The 17,962-nt window shown below is 41.4% G+C and overlaps 1 protein-coding gene across 1 annotated transcript in view; it reads left to right on the forward strand.

Moving 5' to 3' along the window:
* The first annotated feature begins 1,463 nt into the window (after positions 1-1,463).
* LOC126260946 (odorant receptor Or2-like) overlaps positions 1,464-17,962 on the forward strand; it is a 54,667-nt gene continuing 38,168 nt past the window's right edge. The window contains exons 1-2 of the mRNA XM_049958454.1: positions 1,464-1,568; positions 10,484-10,583. Of these exons, the coding sequence (XP_049814411.1) occupies positions 1,504-1,568; positions 10,484-10,583 (165 nt within the window). The 5' untranslated portion in view covers positions 1,464-1,503. The remainder of the gene's footprint in view (positions 1,569-10,483; positions 10,584-17,962) is intronic.

Genomic DNA, 17,962 nt, shown 5'->3' on the forward strand with positions numbered 1-17,962 from the left:
ATACGGGTATAGTTCTGTTACTTCCGCCTATCTTCTGTTACGTCACGTTTAATCCTACGTGAAATACTCTGCTGAACGGAAGAACGGAGATCCTAATATAATACACGTTCAGTTTACCGATTCCGAGAAACGTTGCGTCTTCGACATCAATTAGAAAACAGAAGCTCAAAACGGTTAATTAATTAGCTTAGAAGACGGATTCGGTTCGAGGTACGCAGTCTGTGTTTACAATCAACTTGCAATTACGCGTTGTTGTAATCGAGTCCACTTAACTATTCATTCCTGAATTTCCTTGCCTCGGTGAGAATCATGATTTGCGCTGGCAGTGGAATATTCCCTTTGAATAATACTTGTAATGAAGCGTGTTGTGTAGCAATATATTACTAATTCGTTGGGGACATTTGATTTCTCTCGTGGGATTTTTTAGATGCACAGTCGTTCTCGCACAGCTATTGGTGTAAACTGTGTACATAGGAGTGACGTCAAACTGGTTTCCTAGCCACACCATATGCTTTTAAATACAAGAGTGTATTATGCTAATCAGAAATTCTCTTTAACACGCAGCGAGGTCAGTCCAGCGACCTGTGCAAGAAAAATCTGGTTTGACCTATCTATTGACTGCCGCTCTTCGTTTATAAGAGAGTCGGCGTGTGGGGGACGTCGCAGCCGGGAGTCTTGTCTCGCTCACATCATCTGAGCTGCCGGTGGCCATACGGAACGGTAGAGCTGAAAGCGAGGAGAGTCCCCATGGAGTGGGATCCACAGGCCGTGAAGCCGCTGACGTGGCAGTACGCGGCTGGGTCCGTTCTCCAGTACAACTTGCGCTGGCTGCACGCATTTGGCGTGTGGCCGCTGTCGGGCTCGCCGTTGTTTCGCATCTTCACAGCCACCATCTCCGCGCTGAGCTTGGGACACATTGCCGAAGGCGTCGTCCACCTCTGCACGTTGCGCGGCGACCTGGAGGACTATACGTTGGCACTGTCGTGCTTGTCGATAATGGTCGTCGGTTCGATCAAGGCGACGTTCTTCCTCTGCAACGAGGCCGGCTACTGTCGTCTGGTGCGGTGGCTGGACGCGCTGGTAAACAGCCAGAGAGAGTACATGCGCAGCTGGTCTACGCGCGAGGCAATCTTCGAGGAGGTGCAAAGACGCGGTATTCGCATCTCGAAGGCCTTCAACGCGTATAACATCTCCCTGCTCTCTCTTTGGTTCGTTGCACCACTGATGTCACCCGAAAAAAGATTACCTTTCCAGCAACTCCCAGTGACGAACACTACGATCTTGCCCATGTACGCGTATGAGCTGTCTTACGCGTTACAGGTCATCTCGATGTTTTTCGTTGGTTTAATCCACGTGCAGATGGATAGTTTCTTCATAGTGGTTATGTTTCACATCTCAGCTCAGCTCAAAATTCTGAGCGAGCGCATAGCTGATCTTCAGCTTCGGAGAGGAGACAAGAATGAACTGTTTGAGTCTAATGAAAACAAGAGATTGCAGACGTCTATGGCTACTATTGAGGCATATAAACAATTGCGCCTTTGCATCCGCACACATCACGATATCACAAGGTACAAAATATAGAGAAACCTACACTTCTGTTTTTTCGGGGAACAAATAGAAAAAGACGAGCAGTACTGAATGCAATATTATGAAAGGGAAAGATTGCTGCTCACCATATAGTGGAGATGCTGGTTTGCAGACAGCCACAACAAAAAGACTGCTAAGCAAGTAAGTTTTCGGCAAAAAGGTCTTCTTCTGAATTAGGCAAAACACATACACACATTCGCAACTCATAATCAAACGACCACTGTCTCTGGTCTGGCCTCGGCAGACGTCAGTATTTTGTCTAATTCAGAAGAAGGTCTTTTGATCGAAAGCTTACTTGTTTAGCAGACTTTTTGTTGTGCCTGTCTGCGACTCATCATCTCCACTATATGGTCATTAGTAATCTTTCCTTGTCATATTATTGTCATTATTCGATCCTGGATTTTCCATTGTTTCCATTGTTTGTATTATTTTTTTAACTTTATTCCCTCATCATCATGACGTAACGTTATGCTACTGCTGAAAAGACCACAGCTCCTGTAAAACAAACCTCAATTACAGCACATTTTACACCTATGACAGTAAAACACGAAATTACTAAAAACACTTTCTATGGAGGAGGGGAAGGTGTTTATCTCATTTTACACATACCGATGGCACACTCCTTTGTTTCTGCTAACATTTATACAAAAGATATTTATATCGATCAATATGAAATAATAATCGCATTTTGGGTTAATTACATAGATTATAAACGGTTTCTTGCCTGATATTTGTGCAATATCAACGAACACTCAATCTTTAAGTTGTCACTGTATGAGAGACAAAAGCAATTTTTTCAAACAATTAGAAAATCTGGATATTCTTCTCCGTTCTGCATACGTTGTCTTACAGCTGCATGTGCGTCACTCATCCTCATACACACCTAATTTGAGAACGTTAAAATAATAGTTAAACTTACAGGCTGTTACAGAAGTCCAGTACTCCGAATGGCGTGGCTGACTCGCTAATTGTGAGCATGTCGTTTCTTATGAGAAGCATCGTTTATCAGAAATAAACAGCAGCGTGCTCGGGAACCCAGAGCGCTCTTTCTTAGGTCCCATACCTCTATACGGTCTACACATACGATGCACGTAAATTCATAGCTGGGAGGTTTGCCTTATCTTCAACGGCATGGCTGTGTTGAAATCGGTTATTTTTATTTCTGTAGCTCCTTATTTAGCTTAATAGCTCTCTCATTACAGAAATATCTGCGTGTGCAAAATCTGAGACATTCAAATCAACCCAAAAAAATTGTTGTAGATGTATCATGTTCGTAACCATGAAGCTCAGATTGTTATGTCTGTATTGGATGTTGCAACCTAGAGTTGCCTTCAGTTCGATAGAAACCATTTCACATGCAAGTTAACAGATATCGTTTAAAGGTTGTATGTTCCATGAAGATGTAAATCTTATACATAAGAGCTACGTCCACAACAGCGCCAAGCGATATTCTAAAGGAGCTGAAACGCTGTCTCAAAATACTGTAATCTCCAAATAGAAAATTGTTTCTTGTAGTACCCGAAGCAAACAAATGTACCTCAAATTATGTCAGAAAAATCCACATGGGAATCTCGCCACTGCACCTCACGAATTAATACATTTGCAAGTTCATATTACACTACTCTCTCAATTAACACAAAAATCCACTTAGTTTCCCGAGAACTGAATGCGTTAAACATGAACGTCATAGTTACACCGTCATTCAGATCTTTACAAAACCGACTTTTCATCACATTACAGATAGGAAGACGAAGAGTTACAACTCAAAGATGCTTCCTTCATATGACTAAGACATTCCAGCTTGTTTCTTAAGGGGCATTTATTTATTCCACATGCTACGTACATTAGACGAGTAGGTGGGTCTAAGTTGCAGATGCCTGGAACACCTCACCCATAGAGCTAGAGAGAACTTTTTGCTTCCAGCCTCTTTTCCCATTTCAATGTTGACATTTTAAACGACTCATGTTCTGCAAGTCAAGGCAGAGAACAGTGACCTCAACTACTTGTAATTTTGAATGTTTATCTTGCTTGCTACCAAGTTTCGTGTTGACGCTTTGAGTGACTTACACTGTCTACAGAAGGTTCCAGAAAATAGTAAACTGTTTTTAAGTAACTATGACTTTGAAAATTTCATGTGAGGCAAAATCTCTATTAGTTTTATCTCCAAGTAATGGCATGGCAATGTATCGTCTGCTTAACTTTGCTAAGTAAATCACAGTTTATTAGAGCTACCCACATTATTTGGTTGTTTTCTCTGGACTCGACTTGCTCCTCCTAAAAAGAGACAGTGCAATGAGAGAATGGATATGTGGACAACGCACATACGCTACATTTTGACAGAATTTCTCAGCGAGGTTTCATGGGTAACGAAAACGTATGTGTTGGTACTCTTTCAATCCTTAAAAGATGTTTGAAACTGTTTGATAATAATACTTCAATACCGCATCCATTTGAAATTCTTCTGCAACTACTGACTCTGACGACAATCGATCATGTTAGATGACGACCCAAAGAAAATTTTTGCGGTCATTGGAATCAGAGTCGATAAGTATTTGACGCGTTTGACGTGGAGAAGCGGAAATCAAATTCCCTTCTGGGCAACATGATTTAGGTTTCCCTTAGCTTCTCCAAATTGCTTGAGTCATATTGCGTTTTCTTACCTATTTTTGCGTCTCCACTGCTTTCGTGCAAGAGCAAAGTTTGGAACTTAGTTATGAAGTGAGTTACACTGTAAAGAGGTAGAGATTTATGAAATCTTATCATGTTATGAATCGAGATGCAGCGGTGTGTAGAACATACGCTTCAACGGGTATCCTACCTTATAATCTAGAGAAATAACTTTCTCTGAAGGTGACGAGGAGTAGGAATCTCGTTGCAACGGAACTTCAAGACGACAATGCAACTCGGCTATACCACGAAACGATTTCATAAGTGAAAGTGTCCGACAAATGCCGAGAAAAACAGATTGCATTATGTAAATTTATTCGCACAAGAGTGACACTGATGAATAATGAATACTTTCTATACTGTCTGCAGTGCATGCCAACCTATTTACTATCAGTGCCCGTGTTTTCTATCGTATTAATGTTACTAAAATCAAACTGAAGTACTCAGAGGTGCTAAATAAAGGAAACACATGCTTTTACATTTTAGTCGCGAATTCATTAGTTTTCTACTTAAACTTCCATTCGTGCTGTGTTGGTAGGTAACTGGAATTTACTGATATTCTTCAGTATATTGAAACAGAGAGATTTTAATTTGCGGGGGCTAACTGGGCTCACGTATCTCGATGTATATTTGCAAACAAGACGTTATTTTTAAGAATGCCGAAATAAAACGTCGTAAGATCTACTTGTCGCGTAATTAGAAATGTGTGTTCCATTTAAAATGCACGTAAGCTCGTCCGCCTGTCTCACATTGTTTCAGATTCTTCTGTCCGGCCAAGTAACATAGTCGCATGTGCAGCCTGGAAACACTAAGAGTTGCGTGACTGCTCTTTCTGCTGTATAAGCAATGAAAACTTTCTTTGCGTTCCGATCGTGGACTGATATACGATGCGCAGAAAGTACAACAAATTTCTGCGGGTCGATTTTGAGCAGATAGAGAAACAACGAAGTTCACGTCGATTTACACCTGCGAACTAATATTTTCCACGATACACATCAATGGTGCAATTCTCTCATTTGCACTGTTGTTTGTTGCAGGTTGGTTACGGAGTGCTTCAAATGGTTCAAATGGCTCTGAGTACTATGGAACTTAATATCTAAGGTCATCAGTCCCTTAGACTTAGAACTACTTAAACCTAACTAACCTAAGGACATCACACGCATCCATGCCCGAGACAGGATTCGAACCTGCGACCGTAGCAGCAGCGCGGTTCCGGACTGAAGCGCCTAGAACCGCTCGGCCACAGCGGACGGCCGGTTACGGAGTGAATCTAGTTCCATCTGCTATGTAGACTCCTTCTCTCCGTCTTGTGTACGTAGAATGTCAACCAAATTCATCCTTTAAAAAAATTTGAAAACTCCTTTTTGCATGTAGAAGCACCTCTGGACTACAGGTGTCAGACTTCTAGCTATGCTATGGTAAAAAAAAAGTAGTTTTGGAAAGGCTGCACGACAATGTAACAATGAGCTTTGTCTATGTTTTACGTTAGAAGTCCCACACCGAGTGTGGAGGGTGGTATTCCAACCGTAAATTTGGAACTATGTGAATAATTGTATGAGTTATTTGGTGCGGAGAAGGGCGAATCTCTCTTAGGTTTTCTGATCTAATTTTAAAGCGCTTATAGGTAAGCGGTTCCTGTGGAGCACTCCTACTGCGTATATTTGAGTTCTGTCTGCATTGTCCACCATGTGCAGGAGCTATGTTTTTGAAGACTGCAGCGTTTTGAGACGTTCTGTATGCCACCATGCCTTTCTTAACAGGATTCTTCTATCCATAAATTTAAAGCTTAATATCTATCAAGGAAGAGGAAAAAATCCCCTTCGTAATGTGTTTTGTGGTGATATGGAGGAGTGTATAAGAAGCAGTAAACGGTCAACAGGCCGTAAACGTCCTTGTTCTGAAAGTCAATAGCAGCTGAATCGCAGAAGTTTTGCAGCCATTTTTTGGATGCTTGTATGAGACAGCGTCTTTGGTCGGATGATGATCATTGAGGTCATCACGAATAAGTATTGTAAATTCTGACAACGCATATACTGTAGTGGCATGCAGTATAAAACTAATAATAGTCCCACCGAAGCTTCACCATCGACTAGTGGGCAGATGGCAATTTGAAAGTTATTTCTCCTGCAACGAGGTGGCAGACGGTAATTTGAACGATTTGTCACTTATACAGCGATGAATACACTTCCTACAGTTTCTACTCACCCTGTAGACCTCTGTGGTAAATGAAACTATCAAATATTATCTCCTATCCCTACGCCATAGTTAAAAATTACTATTTTCCCCGTTGGGAACTTATTCTGTTGAAAATTACCATTTTTCCCGTTGGGAACTTATTCTTGATATTTTCCACGTATCATGAAGAACATGGCGTCTGTTTTGGAATGTTTCCAAGTTAAGACTTGGTTCTCATGTCAAATTCACGCGAGTTTCACTGCAATATTTGGCCAGCAACGGGAGAATAGGTGATGGCGGTAAGGTTCTTGATCACAAGACTTTGCGCTATTGACCGGGTTTAAATACCAGATCTCTCCGTAGTGTCTCATGGAGCGAGGGCATGTGGCGCTGTTGATAGCGATCCGTCCGTCCCTTTGTGCTATTCGCGAGGAGCAGTCTATGTGCTGATGCCGGGCTTCACCCTCTCCTTCCTTTCGTCATCATCATCATCATCATCGTCATCATACAGTACAAACATTACATTACAGTATACAAATATTGTAATGGAGCATGTTGCAAATAAATAATCAAAAAATAAATACATGACAGAAAGAAAACATGTGTCGTTGTTTCCCTGCTTTCTGTGCGGAGCATGCATTATGTTAGTCGAATTATATGGATCACACAGTCAAGCACAACATAAGGATGTCGTTTAAGCGATTTCCGAGCAGTCACTTTAAGGAACCAATTGAGTATCACAGTATTCTACCAAACAGTAGCAGTGACGGTTTACCTTGTCCACGACTGATATAACGTCCCCTTTCATATCTCCGCGCTGTCTACTGCCAGAATGTGAAATGGATAATTGCAGCAATGACCAAAGTTTACTGTGACTTTGTTTTCCGGGTAGTCTAGGTCCTCTTCTTCCTTGCCTTTTTACGTTTCTCTGCGGAGTAGCCTTATTACATGGGTTGAGGCGGTTTTAGTGACAGTCGCTGGCCGGGTGCCCTTCCTGACGCCAACACAGGTTCGTTCAGTTACCGTGAGAGCTTCACATTGCTTAAGAGCAATTGTGCGACACGGAGAGGTTTACCATAGAAATTACGAAAATTCTGGTTCCAAGAAATGTAAAACAAGATATTACTTCCCTCCATGGCCGGCCGGTGTGGCCGAGCGGTTCTAGGCGCTTCAGTCTGGAACCGCGGGACCACTACAGTCGCAGGCTCGAATCCTGCCTCGGGCATGGATGTGTGTGATGTCCCTAGGTTAGTTAGGTTTAAGCAGTTCTAAGTTCTAGGGGACTGATGACCTCAGATGTTAAGTCCCATAGTGCTTCGAGCCATTTGAGCCATTTTTTTGTTTATTATTTCAAAAGTAATCACCATAACTGTTAATACGTTTACCCCACAGTGAGACAAGACGGTCAGTGACTTCATGGAAATGTGTTTGTGGTTGCCTACGGCAACGAACCTGTTACTTCAGGGCTCTAAATATGTACATCGCATGGGGAGAGATCAGTACTGTATGGAGACGTGTAAGGGCTTCCCAGCGAAAATTCTGCAGCGTTCGCGAAACAAGTGAGTGGGACAACATGTTGCCAAGGTTGTCTCGACCACGCTGCAGAAGTTCCTGTGGCAAACTCTTACGCGTCCTCCATAGAGTTCCCATGTCTCCCCATGCGATTCCCTTATGTTTAGAGCCCTGCAGAAAGACATTCGTGGCCATCGATTTGCTTCGGAAGAAGAGATGCACGCCCAGCAACATACATGGTTGCGTAGGCAATCATAATTTTTTTTCATGAAGGCATTATCCGTCTTGTCTCACAGTGGTATAACTGTATTAATAGTTGTTGCGATTACTTTCGACATAATAAACAGTTTACTTACTTTTTTACCAACTGTCTCATTTTCATTTGAGTTGCCCTTTCCGTGCAGATAACTGGTCCACATTTATTGTGTTGATTGGCCTAAATATTTTGTTAATCTAATACATGTATGTCACTTCTGGTCTGAGGTAATGCGTGAACAAGAAAGCACTTTTATTTTTTTTTTTTTCAAACGCTCAACTTTGCTTTTCAGTCACGTATTGTGTATCACTTTCATAACATAGGGCATTACATACATTTTTTCGCACTAACCAGTCGGAGCTCTTCAAGGAATATTATGAACTTTCCTTCGAAACTTTACATATTCTGAGTAAGGTTCAGCAGAAGAAATTACATCGAGTACTAGAAAGGCATATTGTAATTAACGTTCTTCATTCTTATACAGTTTTAAATGCCTCGATTGCTTTGACGTCGCTGCTTATCCACATTGATTCGACTTTGTCATTACCTATGTATTGACTAGATAACCAGCGTATTGTCTACGATACCATTCTTTTCTCTGCCTTACAGCATTTCATCTGTATTGTGGAATTTTCCACCTGCTTTTGCGCGACAACCCTACCCAACAAGCCACGATGGCTAACCTCGGTAGGTTTACTACGGCAAATGGATGTAAGTTTACAGAAAGACACCGCCTCAGCGCTTGTATTACATGTAAAATTAACGGGAATAAACACAATTGATCTCACTGCTGGTTGTTGTTATTTATTTTGTCTCATTGTCTTCTTGGTCGTCGTTGGTAGTGCAGTGTCAGTTTATGACAAACCAGCTACTCCAATCTTCTCTTTCCCTTTAACGTAAACTAGAGCCAGAAAATAACGCCTCTGACTGAATTTAAGAAAAAAAAGTAGTATGGAAAATTTCTAGAATCCGTGGTAAAATTGATTTTGCTGTTAGAGCGTTTTGATTTGTGAAACCGTTTTACTATTAGGTAAGCAGCGAAAGTATTTATAAAGTCGGTGTGTCTGGAGTTACAAACTGTACATTCATCTGACAAATCATCATTTACTCAAGTTCAGATTGATTTTTTTAATATTTTCTTCCTGTTCAAGATTAATTGGTGGGCATATTTAATAGCTTAGGCTCTCACTTTGTAATTATAACCATTCAGCTAATATTTCAGATACATACAGGAAATTTCAACTGTCCATAACTCGAGACCATTTTTAGTTACAATAGTAAAACAATAGTTTTGTTTCAGACAAAATGTATAATTTAATGCAAATATCTCTTATACCTATGAATAGCGTTCTGAATTGACCAGTTGATCTAATCTGCTATCGTAACCTTTACTTTTCTAGATCCACATTCTCGACAATATCAAGCCATATGCAATTTATTATCATTATACCTTTGACTCGACGATTCTCTAGAAAAGGAAGATTGAAAAAATCTATTCAAAGTCACCACTATGTATCAAACAAAACGTATATCAGTTATATGTAATCCATTTTGGGATCGATTTTTGCTACTCTCTCTCAACCCCGAGCAGCACAACTGTTCGTTACGAATCAAATAATTTAGACGTTATTTACTCGGGCAATAAAAAGTGCTGTTGCTCGCTTTCACTAAACATGCGTCCGATATGGACGCTAAATAAAAGGTAAACCGCATACCAGACATTGATGCATATACACAAACAGTTCCCTTTTAGTAGCGAGATTTGTCACCCAAGATTACCTTAAGCTTGAAGCCTGGCGAAACTGCGATCTCACCAGGGGTCGCGTCTATGATATCAAGCGCGTCTCTGTTCTTGACATCTTCCCTTATGCAACAAAGAGATATATTACTTAATTGTTACAAGTACTCGCTTCTATGTTGACTGATGCTGGTACAAACGAAACGCTGGGAGAGGTCTTACAAAACGCAAAAAAACTGAAAATGGGGCATTACAACAGTCCCTTCAAATTCTTACTTGTCAATTCTTGCATGACTTGGAAGATATCTTAATAGCCCTTTCTTTCTTCGGGCAACGTTTATTCGCAGATTACTTTGCGCTTTCATACTTTTCAACGTTTTCTCAATTCCTAATTCGTGTCTCCACTTCATTCTTAACTATTTCTGTACCAAAACTGTTCAACTACGAATGAGTGTTGTACATTCCTTCATAAACTCAGAAAGTAATCCAAAGAAGTACTCTATATTTTCCATGACGTTTACATAATGGAATTGTTTTTATGTTTACAGGTTTATCGGGTACCTAGAAAGTGTTATGAACCCTATAGCAATGATGCAGTTGGCCATCGGAGTGTTCAACGGTTGTATGATGATATTCCCAGCGGCATATGTGAGTACCATTGTTTTTCAAAGCGAATGCAACATTTAAGCCAAACAATCCTGTTGGAAGAACTTCCGCAACTGAGCATTATAGTAGAGGTTCGAAATACCGCTTCAGTTTTAAGTTACTTTACTATGAGCGCATACGCAGCACACTGTGCCTGGTACACGCAGCGCTTGGGTACCACAGCACAGCCATGACACCTGAGGATGGGCTTATAACAGTCCGAAACCGGTCGTGAGAAAATAAAGTAACTTACAACTGATGCGGTATTTTCAAACTCTGCAACATTTAAGAACCAAGTTGTGAACCTTTAGAGCGCTGTTTATCATTTGGGAATGGATAAGACCTTTACAAATGTATATTCTTAAAGAGCATCTTTGGTCACATTCTTTGGTATGCGGGATAGAAGATCAGAAGTTACATATCTAAACTTCTGTATAGTGAGACACTTGTTTTACTCCTTAATGAGCAATTTTGATTTACACATGCCGTTGTAAATTTATAATTCAACAGACCTATATAATACAGTATGTAGCCACTAATTCCATTTTAGCATAAAAATGAACTAGGAGTAACAACAAAAACTGATACAAAAAGGGGAGTTCTTTTAAAAGATCATATTGACAGTTACGAATATTTGGTGCAAATATGTATGCGCAGAGATATTAACGCTTCTAAATTTTAGGTATTCATGTATTTATCACTCTCAGGCTACTTAAAGTTACTTTTTTAGTACTGAATTACACGCAACGTTGTATAGCATTAACAGAATTGCCTAAGTTCTAAAATTGTTCGGCTTGATTTAAATTCATTTTCGTACCGTTTTTAATTCGTTTTATTATATTCAGTACAGCACAACAGTTAGGCCTACATACGTTCATACTCACAATGATATTACCCCCTTTTACAGTTATGGGCAGTTTTGTTAGCCCAATGTTATTATTCAGATAAATAATTGAAATAAAATGAAAGTACAGAAAAGCATATCAGATGTTAATACACACATTAAAAAAAGTTTTGCATCACCTCGGTGCCGGGAGTTCCGGAAGCTGTACAGAAAATTGGAATAGAGATAAACATAAACATCATTTACGTCCTTTTTATTGCTCATGAAAACCACACATTGCATGTTGTACCACCATATAGCGAGACCGTCAGAGGTGGTGATCCAGATTGCTGTACACACCGGTACTTCTAACATCCAGCAGCACGTCCTCTTTCATTGATGCATTCCTGCATTCGTCATGGCATACTATCCACAAGTTCATCAAGGCACTGTTGGCCCAGATTGTCCCACTCCTCAACGGCGATTCGGCGTAGATCCCTCATAGTGGCTGGTGGGGCACGTCATCCATAAACAGCTCTTTTCCATTTATCCCAGGCATGTTCGATAGGGGTCATGTCTGAAGAACATGCTGGCCACTCTAGTCGAGCGATGTCGTTATCCTGAAGGAAGTCATTCACAAGATGTGCACGATGGGGGCGCGAATTGTCGTCCATGAAGACGAATGCCTCGCCAATATGCTGTCGATATAGTTGCACTATCGGTTGGAGGATAGTATTCACGTATCGTACAGCCGTTACGGCGCCTTTCATGACCACCAGCGGCGTACGTCGGCCCCACATAATGCCACCCTAAAACAGCAGGGAACCTCCGCATTGCTGCACTCGCTGGACAGTGTGTCTAAGGCGTTCATCCTGACCTGGATGCCTCCAGACACGTCTCCGACGATTTCTGGTTGAAGGCAAATGCGACACTCATTGGTGAAGAGAACGTGATACAAATCCTGAGGGGTCCACTCGGCATATTATTGGGCCCATCTGTACCGCCCTGCATGGTATTGTAGTTGCAAAGATGGACCTCGCCATGGGCGTCGGGAGTGAAGTTGCGCATCATGCAGCCTATTGCGCACAGACTGAGCCGTAACAAGAACGTCCTGTGGCTGCACGAAAAGCATTATTCAACATGGTGGCGTTGCTGTCAGGGTTCCTCCGAGCCATAATCCGTAGGTAGCGGACATCCACTATATTAGTAGCCCTTGGGAGGCCTGAGCAAGGTATGTCATAGACAGTTCCTGTCTCTCTGTATCTTCTCCATGTCCGAACAACATTGGTTTGGTTCACTCAGACACGCCTGGACACTTCCCTTGGTGAGAGCCCTTCCTGGCACAAAGTAACAATGCGGACGCGATCGAACCTCGGTATTGACCGTCTAAGCATGGTTAAACTTCAGACAGCATAAGCGGTGTACCTCCTTCCTGGTGGAATGACTGGAACTCATCGGCTGTCGGACCCCATCCGTCTAATAGGCGCTGCTCATGCATGGTTGTTCACATCTTTGGGTGGGTTTAGTGGCATCTCTGAACAGTCAAAGGGACTGTGTCTGTGGTACAATATCCACAGTCTAGGTCTATCTTCAGGAATTCTGAGAACCGGGGTCATAATAGAAGTGTTAGTATGATCAATGGAAAGATGAGCAGATTATCTTAAACATCTCCTTTATAGACCTAAACCACATATTCAGACGCTCAGGTCTCTATAAAATGTGATTCAGCTACTCCTATCTATTGGTTAAGCAGCCCACAACGTCTTCAAAACTCATGTGTGAGATTTTCATATTCTCTCACTTGTTGTGCACAAAGTGTTAGTGCTACAGAAAAAAATGAACAGGAGATTTTTCTCAGAAATTTAAAGTAGTTCTGTTGTATACTGAGACATGTTTCCGCTAAAGCCCATAGTTTCCGAGTTATTCAAGAAAAACGTATTTGAAGGTCACTTTTGTACGTTTTTCTTGAATAATTCGAAAACTGCAGCCTCTAGCAAAAATGTATCCCAGTACATAATTTAACTACATTAAATTTGCTACAAAATCTCCTGTTTATTTTTTTTCTGTATAGCTGATAGTTGGCACGTAGCGCATTAGAGAGTACGAAGATCTCGCATGTGGATTTTGAAGGCCTTGCAGGTTGCGTAAAATTCACAGGTAGAAGCAGCTGGATAACCCTGTACACACAGCCGTTCAGTGAAATGCAGCACCAGGAGGGATAATAAATAATGAAGATTTACTTATTGTAAGTATAGTGACAAGAATACATGATTAAATTTGTAGTAGATTTGATAGTACATGGGGTGCAAATACTATGCAGAACTTTCTCCTCTCACAGTAACAGTGGCTCGAGCCTGTCTGGGTATCGAGTAGAACTGACCTTAACCCTCGCAATACTAAGCCATTTTCAGTAACGTGTATTACTAAGGAGTCGGCGGGGTACTTTGTGTTGTCCCATCATCAAAAATTTAAAAAAATAAGTAAAATTCATTAATTGTTCTTGGATTACAGTAATAACATACTTTTGAAAGGTCTATTGATGCATAATCAGGATCCAGAGCCTGAATATTTCTTTTAAAATTGTTTTCAAAAATGCGTTTTATATCTTTCACTTACTTCGTCATTTAAATTTACTAAGTCTAATTATCTTGACAAATGTTGGTAATAAAAGTAGTTGTACTACTGTTGAGTTACACTTTACTCAAATGAAAAAATATTACAAAAACTTCTTTGTGAGAAGAATTATTCACCAATTTCTTCGAAATCTACTTCACACTTGGAACATACACCAAATCATAAAATGATTCAAATGGCTCTGAGCACTACGAAACTTCACATCTGAGGTCATCAGTCCCCTGGAACTTAGACCTACCTAAACCTAATTAACCTAGCGACATCACACACATCCACGCCCGAGGCAGGATTCGAACCTGCGGCCGTAGCAGAAGCGCGGTTCCGGACTGAAGCGCCTAGAACCGCTCGGCTACACCGGCCGGCCATACAAAGGTGTTTGCTGTATTTACCACATGTGTACTTCTTACAATTGTTGCAGATTGTTGTTGTTTTGTTCACTTTGTTGTACTTTTCTGCTTTTGAACGGCTTTCACTAACACACAAATGACATCTACCTTTATCTCCATGAGCTTGCTTTGTACGAAGTTCTGCTTGATTTTCCGTCCGAGAATACCCTCCGTACTCTAAACTACAGGCTTTGGCAGTCCTGTAATATTTGTAGCCCTTTCTTCAATGTATAGTTTCGTGAGCTGTATTCCCAGTTCTTGAGGAAAAAGTTGTCGCTTATTAGGCTTTTTCCTATTACAATCCGGAAAGTTCAACAAAAACAGTGTATAACTATTTATCGCTGCTATGTCCATAAGAGTATAGAAAACAGACAGCGGCCACCTTCTTGTAACCCTCTCAGCTGAATATTTCCTCACCATTTGATCAATCGTGTCAACGCCACCTTTAGTCTCATTATAATATAAACGTATAACTGTTTTTTTCTTAGTGTCGGTAGGAGAACCAATTGCAGCGTCATAATGTTGAGACGATACAAACAGCAGATTCCTTTTGGGTTTTTCACGGGCATTATAAGAAACAACTGAGATTGGAATGTTTCGAGTACCAGTATCATTGAAAGCAAATATTCTATAATATAATTCTCCTCTTGAGATATATTTCAGTTCTTGAGGTATGGGTTTCCTATTAGTTTGCAATATTCCCACGAGAGTTAGCTTGTGATTCCCCCATAGGGAGTGTTGCTGTCAACCCAGAGAAATATAATGTCCATGTATTGTAAGGTCACGTAATGCTATTATTTGTGGAGTAAAACGACTGATGTGGGAAGTCAAAACAATCATAGAATCTGGAAGAAGACTTCATTAAAGGCAATAAACATTTTTCACAAAATTTAAAAAAATTGGTATTGCGAGGGTTAATGTGACATATAGGTGCGTCTTTTCATGCTGTATTCCAAAGTTCATCACTCACAGAGACTAACAAGTGGTAGCATGCCAGTCCCTCAGGGACTCAAGAGCACACGTCTTCAGTGGGTAAGAGACCTGTAGATCGTGCTGGCCGGGTTAACAGTCTAATGGCCTCTGTGTGGAGGTGTGGCAAACAGCGTGGGCGACATGGGGTCTTGGGTTGCTTTTTTGAGGATCCGCATGACGCAGTGGACGACACGGTGGCCTGTAGACATCCCTTGAGTGCGAGGAGCTCGTATTAATCTTTCCTTATACACATATTCTGCTTGTCTTTACTCCTGCTTACTTTGTGTAGCTTCGCCGAAATGCTGATCGTTTGTGCAACCAGGCATATAGTGCACATTTCGCCAATTTTGACATTTGTTGCATGGAATCTTCATCAAGTGCTACGACGTCGTATTTTCAGACGATTCCCTGTTCTGTGTACAGTATAACTAAGTACGTATCTGTGTTTCGAGGCTTTGAGAAAAACTAACATTGTCAGAAGGTATTCGTCATCTTCAAATGGGCCCATTACCTGATATTGTGGTATGGGAAGCCACTGGTTACACAGCACTGTAGCGTAGGCAGAGATTTGGAAGGTAGAATATGTGAAACCGCATCCAGGCTGGCCGGCCCACCACTCCTCGTTGTTACATTCGCGACAGGCTTCTCTCCCCGTATCCCGGAAGCGGCTCGTTAACGTACTCGGCTGTCCGGGCGGGTCGCGAAGTAGTCTTGGAGACACGTACCCCATCGCCATCTCCGTGTAACGGTAGGAATAGCTGTTTAAGGGATTGCCAAACTATAATATGATATGCACATTCTACAACGTCCTTTATTGTCCGCTTAGTCGTTCCTACAAGTCTTTCCAATGACTTAGGCTAGAAACGCAAATCGAACTTGTGGAGAGTTTGTACACGCGAAGGATACGATATTTAGTTGATTCGTCCACCAGCTGAGGAAACGTCAATTCTAGACACGAGCGAGAGGTTTTCGAGATGTCAGAATTACGCTTTTGAGGATATTGTTACTGGCCTCGAGAACTTTTTGGAAAACGAGAGAGTTGATATTATCACATTTAATAAAAATAGTGAAGAAAAGCACTTTACAAAGCTTTATATGTAATACAACTGTTGTGGACTGGCAAGACAGCCAATCCACAATGGACGGTAGCCGAAAAGGCACGCATTTAAACTCACGCAGGCTGGCGTGAGGTCTGGAACAGTTAAAGGAGTTGAGACTAGTAAAATAAGTACGTAGCTTCTGGAATACTTAACTTTAATCCATAATTGGTGAACATCGATCTGACGGTACATGCATCACAAGATTAATAGCAAATGATAATGGCGCCTTGCTAGGTCGTAGCAAATGACGTAGCTGAAGGCTAGCAAAGTCGGCTGTACAACTGGGGCGAGTGCTAGGACGTCTCTCTAGACCTGCCGTGTGGCGGCGCTCGGTCTGCAATCACTGACAGTGGCGACACGCGGGTCCGACGTATACTACCGGACCGCGGCCGATTTAAAGGTTACCACCTAGCAAGTGTGGTGTCTGGCTGTGACACCACAACAACATTCTTATCTTACAGTCAGTTAATCCTTTAAGTGACAAAAGGATTTGTGCTACCCAACAATGAAACACATGTCGTTATGTACTCTTTGAAAAAGTAATTAGCAGAACCACTCAATTTGTTACGTACTTCTAAGTGCCCCGTGAGTTAGATGGTGGTATTATTCATGCCAATGAATCAGGAGCACAAAATCTGCGCTGAAACAGTTCCGCAGGAAATTAGCAAGCTCAGTTTCTGTTACTAAAAATATACCCCCCCCGCCCTACGTTTGGAAACACCGGGCTGCGTGTTACAACGGAGCAATACGGGAGTGATTCATGTGAATTATTGGCTAGAATACAGAATAGTACGCTCAAATAACGCTTAATAATGAGACAGTATTGTACAGATAATTATTATACAAATACATACATATTGGTAGACATTGACATTGATCAGCTTTGTATAAACTGACTTTATCTGCCCAGTGCCATTCCCCATCCCGGAAGTGGGTCCTTTAACGCGCAAGGGCCAACGAAAAGGAAATCTGCAGAAGAAATATCTTATGAGAAGTAGCTTTTTCGTAGGTGACATATACATTCCTGAGAGAAAATTATACGAGGTAATCTTTTTAGTACATACCCCATGACTCCAAAAAGTTTCGGGATTAGAGTAATAAAATAACAGAGAGAAAATAAGTTGATGGTTTTAATGATTTAGGTGTTCTACACAGCCTCCTCCAACTTGAATACAGCTCACAGAATGCTCGTGCAACCGTGTGAAATGCCGGAAAAGTTCTTATTTAGGATGTTGTTCAACTTCAAAACTGGTTCAAATGGCTCTGAGTACTATGGGACTAACATCTGAGGTCATCAGTCCCCTAAAACTAAGAACTACTTTAAGCTAACTAACCTAAGGATATCACACACATCCATGCCCGAGGCAGGATTCGAAGCTGCGACCTAAGCGGTCGCGCGGTTCCAGAGTGAAGCGCCTAGAACCGCTCGGCTACAGCGGCCGACTGTTGTTCAACTCTCGCGTCAGA

Source organism: Schistocerca nitens, chromosome 5 (assembly GCF_023898315.1).
Source record: "Schistocerca nitens isolate TAMUIC-IGC-003100 chromosome 5, iqSchNite1.1, whole genome shotgun sequence".
NCBI classification, from domain to species: Eukaryota; Metazoa; Arthropoda; class Insecta; order Orthoptera; family Acrididae; genus Schistocerca; species Schistocerca nitens.